The 8,538-nt window shown below is 45.7% G+C and overlaps 1 protein-coding gene across 1 annotated transcript; it reads left to right on the forward strand.

The window, feature by feature from the left end:
* Positions 1-265: 265 nt before the first annotated feature.
* On the forward strand, positions 266-6,786 carry DOLPP1 (dolichyldiphosphatase 1; the record flags this gene model as incomplete). The annotated part of the gene is made up of 7 exons (XM_010140272.1): positions 266-366; positions 1,979-2,063; positions 2,330-2,429; positions 3,285-3,383; positions 4,706-4,834; positions 5,590-5,679; positions 6,148-6,786. Coding segments are annotated over 7 exons (641 nt in total), but the record flags the coding sequence as incomplete, so codon positions are not given.
* Positions 6,787-8,538: the final 1,752 nt, after the last annotated feature.

An 8,538-nucleotide genomic window follows, 5' to 3' on the forward strand; every position in this document is an offset into this window, starting at 1 on the left:
ACTGGTTGTCAGTAATCTCTGCTGAGCAACGCTGAGCCCCTCTCATCCCTGCTTTGGAACCTGTGTGTAAGCTCCGCTGTCTTCCTTGCCTGGCGTCTCTTGGGCTGGAGCAGCAGTGGTCAGTCTGCAAAATGGGGACTCGCTGCCATGCTGAGTTTGCTCCTCTTGTTCTCAGTGATTCAGGGCACCAACTGACCCATGCTCTGGTGGCAGGCAAGTACTGGTGGAGTTCAAACTGATTTGTTTCTCTCGTTTGTTTCCCTAGGTGATTTCTCTGGCCAGCTTCTAGCTTATTTGAGTCTTGGTCCAATATTCATTATTGTGGGCTTTGTAACACTCATCATATTCAAGAGAGAGCTTCACACGGTGAGTCCTTCTCTCCCTTCCCAGCTTCACCTCATGACAAAAGACTTTTCCTTTGTCACCTGGTGCTCCTGTGTTCACACTTCTTTTTCTCAGTGTAAAGAGCAAGCTTAGGTAAGGTGATCTTCCTGTCAAAGAACAGCAGGAGACACTTAGCACCTGTACCAGGTTAAAAGTCTGCTTAGCATTTGCTGACTTTTTTGTTAGCATGTGGTTATGTTTTGGGCATTATCAAGGAACTAAAGAATGCTGGTGCAGAGTGGGAACGCTCTCAGGAACCAGTAGGATCATAGCACTAGTAGGTTCCTGCAAGGTGGACAGGAGATGGTGTCTGTAGCTCAGTAGCACGTGCCTTCTTTGAACTGCTGAGGCAGAAAAAGGGATGCAAAATGAAACCTCCCAATTCCCAAGGGAGTGGCTTTGTCTGTAAGGGCTGCTTCCCAGCTGTGAATTGAATAGCAGGGACAGAAGAGACTTGCATCTGTCCAAATGACCAACGAGGGACTCTTTTGTGATGCATAATGCTTTCTGTCTGCTCTGACAGGTAGTTGGGAATCATTACCAGGGATAAATTCCTTTTTTGGAGGCATAAGCCTCTTGTAACACTTGCCCTCAGTAAACGGATAAAATAGGGGCCAGTGAAAGGATTTTGGCAGCAGATTTCTAATATAGGGCCATGGTGTCATGGGAACCAGTGGCTCAGGGGAATGGGATCTCAAGGACATCAAGGCAGTGCTAGCTAGGAGGAGGCAGCTGTTAAAGTTTTGGCAACACAAAGGTTTCTCGTTGACCCAGGAGACAGAATAAGCTAGAGTAACTATTGCACAGCTTCATAGGTTCTTTGAATACAGGAATTCCTTAGGAGTTGGTCAAGAGGCAGGTGTTGAGGCTGGTTCCCAGTTCTGTATGTGGGAAGTCACCATGGAGCTGGAGAGGGATGCTAGCTGACTTGCAGCAGCCTGACCCGTAGCTCAGGACAGAGTGAAAAATGGCTTCATCATCTGGAATGGGACTGAGTGTTAAGGAGGCAGAGTATCGTCACCAGCTGGGAATTTGATCACAGCAACAGGACTAATTTAGGGGCGTGTGCTGACTGTGGAACTAAAGAGTAAAAATAAATGCTACCAGTCTGGCTCCGTTTGGAATGTGACTTCATTTTAGACTGAAGACAGCAACTTGTAGATGAAAATCTTCATAGAGGGAGAAGCCAAAAAGCCTAAAAAGTCCCTTTTTTCAGCTATTTACCCAAAGAACAGCGTGTGTGCTCCCCCTGTTGGTCATCGTGAAAGACAACCCTTTAAAACCTGCCCTGCTAGGAGATGTCCTTGTCACACTTGCTGGTGGACATGTGCTAAGAATTGCTGAACAGTGGCATTGTTGTCCCTTTCTGTTTATCGCCTGCTGAAAAGCTGCCTATACACAGTGTGTTCTCAAACCCACTAAGCAGGCTGAAAAAGGCAGGCTTTTCTTCCTCAGAATTTTGAAGCTATTGGTTTAGTTCTAGAAGTAAAAAAAGAAAATTATAAACAAGTGGTTTGGGTTTTTTTCAGCAGGGAGAACCTGGTGAGTAGATGGATCTTTTAGATAAGGTGACACAGTTGTCTTGCCTTCACAGATCTCATTCTTGGGAGGGCTGGCATTCAACGAGGGAGTGAACTGGTTAATAAAAAATGTAATCCGGGAGCCTCGGCCCTGCGAAGGTATGGTATGGCCCATCGGTGTCCTGGTGTCAGAGGGGTTTTGAGGGGAGTGCTGACTGGGGAAGGTTTGAGGGTGTGTCCTCCTTTGCCTCATGTTGGCTTTGGATGTTTGGGTGTAAGAAGGCCAGCACAACCGTCTGAGCAGAGATGTGACCTGTGAACTCACATGTACATACATGCAGCAGAGTGCTCTGGCTTCACATCTGGAGTGTTCTAGCTGCTGTGTACAGGGTAGACCTTGACCATACTCTTTCTTCTCTTTCCAGAAGCCCATTCAACAGTGACCACTAAATATGGGATGCCATCCAGCCACTCCCAGTTCATATGGTTTTTCTCTGTCTATTCCTTTCTGTTCCTTTATTTAAGGTAAAAAAAATCAATGTCAGGTTTGGGCTGTTAATATGTTGGAACTCCTGAAATAGATGGCTCCCTTGCTGTGTGCCACCTCTGTGCTGTAATGGAAATTAAAGCATAAAGGAATTAATTAAACTGCACCCTTTACTGCAGCCAGGGAGGATGAAGTGTGCTAACTCAGTCTGAATGCAGGGCTGTAGTTCCCACTGCTGGAAACCGAAGGGTATGGGTGGGCTTCCTATGCCCGTCTGGGTATGGGTCTCCTGATGTGCCTTTTCTAAGCCGTGAGGATGTGAGGGAAGAGAGAAGCGGGGTAGGGAGGAGGAAAGAAGAGCCGCTTTCTCATGTCTCCTCAGTTTTCTCAGTGGGGTTGTCTGCAATCTTCTGGGTAGTACCTGTTGCCCACTTGCATGACCTTTTAGTTATCTCCCTTACCAAGTACTGGTTTTACATGCTGTGCTGTGCTTTTCTGAAATTTCTCGCTGGGGCATGCCTCTGTTTCATGGCTCCACGTGGGGAGGAAGACAAAACTCACAGTTCCTCCCAGCTTTGTGGACGATGGAGGGACTCTGATGTCTTGGCTCCCTGTTGCATATGCTCAGCATGTGCCTTTCACATCAGTCGCAGTAATTGTGAGCATTCTGCCTTCCATCACAGCAATCCATGTGAACAATTGGAGAGGGAAAAGTGTGGCTTTCTGGCTTCTCTTTAACTGCTGCCAGTGGGACAGATTGCTGCTGGGATGGTTTCGAGCTGCCCATAACCCCACTGGAGTCGAGCTTTCCTAGGGTTTCAGAGACAGTGACAACGGAGGTAAGGACTGCTCAGCTCCCTGCCACTGTGCTAATGGCTCTCCATCTCTTTCAGAATGCACCAAACAAACAATGCGAGGTTTCTGGATTTACTATGGCGACATGTGCTGTCCATCTGCCTCGTCACAGTGGCTTTGCTAGTCTCATATAGTAGGTATGGAGCAATTGTTTGTCTTATGCTCTCATACAGTCCCGTGGCTGTTCACAGCCAGCAGACCTGTTGCTCCTTATCCCGCTTTTCTGACCTAATCCTCAATGACTGCGTTGTACGAGTCAGGGCTTCGCCCAAGTTGCTCTGTTGCCACCAGACCCTTCAAGTAAGCAAAGGTGTTACGCGTGTGGTTGCTTCACAGAAGCATTAGTAAAACCCAGGATCAGCTGAGCTTGTAGTGCTTGTAGCAGTTCCCCATTGGCTCCATCGCCATGCTCCAGCCTCACCACCTCGCCCTCTTTCCAGCACTAACCATGAAAGCATTGCGCCATGCCTCGGCACACCGGCCTCTGCAGCATGCGGATTGCTACAGCTGGATCAAGCCGATTGTTTTGCTTGAGCATTAGTTAATAAAAACATTTTTAGCTGTTTGACTTGAAAGATTTAGCTGCATTAAGATGAACAAAGAAAATGAAACTTTGATTTTTTCACTTTAGTGGATGTAAAAGAAGAAAAAAATACGCACACACATGATATAAGCTCTAGTGGTGGGAGACTGGACAAATTCAGGCTAGAAATAAGGCCAAGTTTTCCACAGCAAAGTAATGACCCGTTGGCACAGTTGACTGTTGTCTACAGCTGATTCCTTTATTACTGGGTATTTTTAGATTCTGACAGGACAATTTCAGAAGAGTGATATGGTTTAATTCAAGTAGAAAATTGAGGAAATCCAGTGGCCTGTGCTAGGCAGAGGGTCAGATAAGATGATCTTAATGGCTCTGTGACACATGGATGAAGGTTTTGAATGTGACTCATGTCGCTGGTGTGCACGGGTAACTTTGCAGACCATTAACACGGCTTTCCGACTGGTGTGGCAGGCATGGTAAGCACGCGGGGGTAGGGCAGCCTTCGTGCTGTCACAACTGAGAGCAGAAAACCGTAACAAAAATGATGTCTGTGTTCTTAAAAGCTTTAAGCCCCAGCTTTGGGGGCTTGCAGGGGACTTGGCCTGTTACTGCAAAAGTCTCTCGTGGGAACCAACAGTAACAGTTCCTCAGCTAATCCAAAGATAAATGAAGAATGTTTGAGTTTAAGCTCAAACTAGAAGTGCTCTAAGCTGAAACTGCTGTAGCAGGGAAGACAGCTTTTTCCACACTTTTCCCCACTTTTTTGCCGGCTTTTAATGAAAAACAGTCAGATACCCACTTTCAGCATCTGCAAGATAACTTGCTGAGAACGTCTGAGGGCCCAGGGACACATCAGCCCCTGAGTCATGCCTCCTCTCGTTTTAAAGCCTGTCTGGTGACTCCTCTCTCCCACTGCAGGGTTTATTTGCTTTACCACACCTGGAGCCAAGTCTTATACGGAGGTGTGGCAGGAAGCATTATGGCCATAGCCTGGTTTGCCTTCACACAAGAGATCCTAACTCCTCTCTTCCCAAGGATAGCTGCGTGGTAAGTCTCTGCTCTGTGGAGGTTTTACTCCTGCAAGTCTGCGTTTTGTGCATTGCTGTTCCCTCATTAAGTGAGTCCCTTAGAGTGAGCTGCTGACACGAGTGTGGCAAAGCTACCTGGCAAAAGAAAGATTTCCTCATCAGTTGGTGTAACAATTGTACCTTACATCTGAAGCAAAACAAACGTAAAGATACATCAGTCTCTAAAATTACAGTTGTAGCTGTGCAGGCCTGACTGCAAATGGGTTACTCAAGCTTCTATGAACTGCTGGAGTTAGATATTAGAAATGAGAATTCCTGGGTCCTGTTCCAGTTTCGCATACTGGCTGTTGTGTAACCTGCTCGGTTCTCCATGTTTTTGTGTGCATATACAAGGGATCATCTATCCTTGCCTCATGGATGGGGGAGAGAGGAGGTTTAAGCAGCTGTTGGGTTGGTAAAAGCCCTGCTGAAGCTGTGAGGTGTGGCAGAGTGCTGGAGAAGCTTTTGAAGTAGAACAGACCTTTCCTAATGAATATCTAATGACCTAGTGAAATTGCAGAGCCATTTAAATGCAATATAGTCTGGAAACATTGTGTAAGGAAAGAAGGAGTTTTTTGATTAAATTTAAAAAGGAGCCTTTTTCCCAGCCTGAAAGGTATTAGATAGTATTGTTAAGTCTGAACAGTTTTTGTGCCTTTTTTTTATTTAAATCACAATTATGGTGAAGAAAAAGTCTAATTATATTCTCCTTTCCACCACCTTGTCCATTTTCAGGCCAATTTCAGAGTTCTTTTTAATCCGAGATACCAGCCTCATTCCTAACATCCTGTGGTTTGAATACACAGTCACGAGAGCAGAGGCAAGGTAAGTTTTCCCGGGGGTGGAGGAGCTGTAGCTGCTGTGACTTGTCAGATGTAGTTAATTTATGTTCTAGTATGTAGGGAGCTGCTGTGGGTAGACTAGTGCAGAGTAAAGAATTACCAAATTGTGGGTTAACCCCTGCATCTGGAAGGTGAGTCTGCTGGGGAGCGTTTGGGATTAAAGAATGTTTCACTTCAGTAGTATCTCATTCCCTAGCCCTGTGTTTTCCAAGCAGTTGGTTATAATCTTGCATCTGCGTGTGCACTGGCACACACTTAAGGCAGGGTGGATGTTCTAGGACTCCAAAGAGGAAGGAGGACTGATCTCCCTGGGAGGGCAGTTTTATTTCTGTGTGGAGCTAAGCCAAGCCATACTTTAATCCTCCTGTCTTTTGCCTCCTGATCTGTTGTGATACCCGGTCATGGGGTTGGGGCCACCTCTCTGACCCTGCCCTCTGTGTTGCTGTTGCAGAAACAGACAGCGCAAGCTGGGTACGAAGCTCCAGTGACTCGAAGCGTGGGGACCAGAGTGCACGTTTTAACAGCGACAGACAAGAGTGGAGACCTGGGAGCGGGAAGGAGCCTTTTAAGAGATGGACCAAAGGAACAGGCAGGGACCACATCCAAAACCTGAAAGCCTTTGCTCTGCTTTAGCAGCTAGCTGGATGCTCCCTGATGCATGTGGGACCGTGCAGGAGTAGAAACTCATTTTCAACACAGATGCACATTGCCGGTTGGAATGTACCATCATGTCCACGTCAGGGGAGGGGGGAGAAAATGCCTGGTGTCACGTTTGGGGGAGGGAAAACCAAAAATGAATCCTTTCTGTGACTTTTTTTTTCAGCATGAAATATACACACTATTTATTTATTTTTTTAAATGGAACAACTGTTTTTTGGGGTGGGTGAGGCATTGATTGTGTGTTTCGGTTTTGCTTTTTGTTTGGGCTTTTCTTTTTGGAAGGTGATGACAAAACTGATCTCAAGTGGATTGTGCTTCATTAGGGCTTTTAATTTTTAAAAACTTCTTAGGAGGAAGGGGAACTAGGATGGGGTGACCTGGGCAGAAGGGAGAGGAAGACTTTGTCCTTTCTGCAACCAGTTTGGGAGATCAAAACCAATTCCAACTGCACTTTGTACAGGTAGAAAGTCAGACTGAAGATCTGATTTTTAACACTAGTGAAGGTTCTGCAGGGAAGCTGCACAGACACCGTGAAGGGGAGTGTGTGTGTAAAACAAAGGAAAAACCGAAATATACTGACTATTTTTTTCACTGCTGCTCCTGTGTGTAATTAGCAAGAGTGTCTTTCTCAATCTCTTCTAGGTGGCAAGATTATCATATATGTATCTCACGTTTATTCCGTCTCTTCCTTTATTACCTGTATTACCTCAGGGTTGCTGTGGTCGGTACAGCTTGTACTGAGCATTCTACTGGTGGCACAGAAAGCCCATTGGTTTATAAGCAGTGCTGTGCTCCAGGAAGAGTCAGCCCAAAGCCTTACAAAATTCAGTTGCTAGTCTCTGTCTTAAGCACTGGATTGTTATTTTGTTGGGGTTTTTTTCCAGTTAAAGCTTAAGGGAGGGGTTTTTAAGAATGAACAAAGTGACAACCATAAATTAATACCAAGGCAAATGACTAGTAACTAGCTCAGCTGCTGTCTGAATTAGTTCTTGAAGAGTCCTGTTAGAAATCAACCATGAACTCAAGTAGTGAGCTCGTCCTGGCAGAGAATCCTACCAGTTTGTACAGTGGCTTGGTCAGGGTTCTGCACTAGTAACCTTGAATGCCGAACTCCTACACGCACGTTTTGCTTTCCGTCCTTCCATTCTGGTTTGTCATCTGGGCAGTTGGCTCTCAGGGTGCTGTGTCTCTGTGGGAGTGTGCCTGCCATCTGTGTGTGCTGGTGATGCTGACCCCTTCTGTGACCCATGAGTTAACCTGGCAAGGGCTATACTCAAAGTGCTTCGGGGCTGTGCATGGACACTTCCTGTATTTCTAGTATATAATGCAGCAGTTCGAGTGTAACTACAGAGAAGTATTTATTCAAAGCACAATTGACTTGAACTTTCACAGATAAAGGACAGCTTCTGAACTGGCTCAAAGGTCATCGGTGTGCCTTCAATGCAGTCATGTGAGCAGAGGTAAAATGACTGTCACATCTCGGTCTTGCTGCCTGTTTTACTATCTCCACTTTAATCAGACTCCTGCATTATAAAGCTGCTCAAAGTGAGATGTGTTGCTGTTCATCTTGATTATTTTTATTTTTTAAGTTTTCATCCATGCCTGTCACCATAGAAGTTTGTGTGTTCGTGTGGAGGGGGAGCTGCTGTAGACACTGCTGGACAACCAGGGTGTTAACTGTGGAAAGCAGTGATCCTGATCTAGATCAGGAGTGAAGGCTGTTTCGGTGTTCACTACCCATAGCTACTTTAACTGTTCTCAGTTGTTACAGCAAATATATGTATTGTTTTTAAGAACTCCTTACTATTTGCGTAACATGAGCAATGCTGTTAACATCTGAAGGACCTCAGCACTGGATCTGCTCTGAAGGTGCATCAGAATAAAGAGGCATCTTGCAGCTTTCACAAGGACATTTGATCTGACTTGGAACAGCTCTATTAAAATGAGACAGGACATCAGAAAGGCCACGTGACATGGTGGTGCCATACATTTCAGTTTGAGAGCTGGTACTAATCCCTTATGTCTTGCAAACCCATTTATTTTCTCTTTTTTTTTTTGTGAGTGAACTTATAAAGCCAGAAAGAGAGGTCGTAACCCTTCCCCAAAGACTGGGCTGAAAGTGGGTAATGTAACAGCCTCTCTTCAGCTGTAATGACAGACTGCTGGAAAACCTCTGTGTGGA

The sequence above is a fragment of the Buceros rhinoceros genome, unplaced genomic scaffold (genome assembly GCF_000710305.1).
Source record: "Buceros rhinoceros silvestris isolate BGI_N320 unplaced genomic scaffold, ASM71030v1 scaffold19887, whole genome shotgun sequence".
In the NCBI taxonomy this organism is placed as follows: domain Eukaryota; kingdom Metazoa; phylum Chordata; class Aves; order Bucerotiformes; family Bucerotidae; genus Buceros; species Buceros rhinoceros.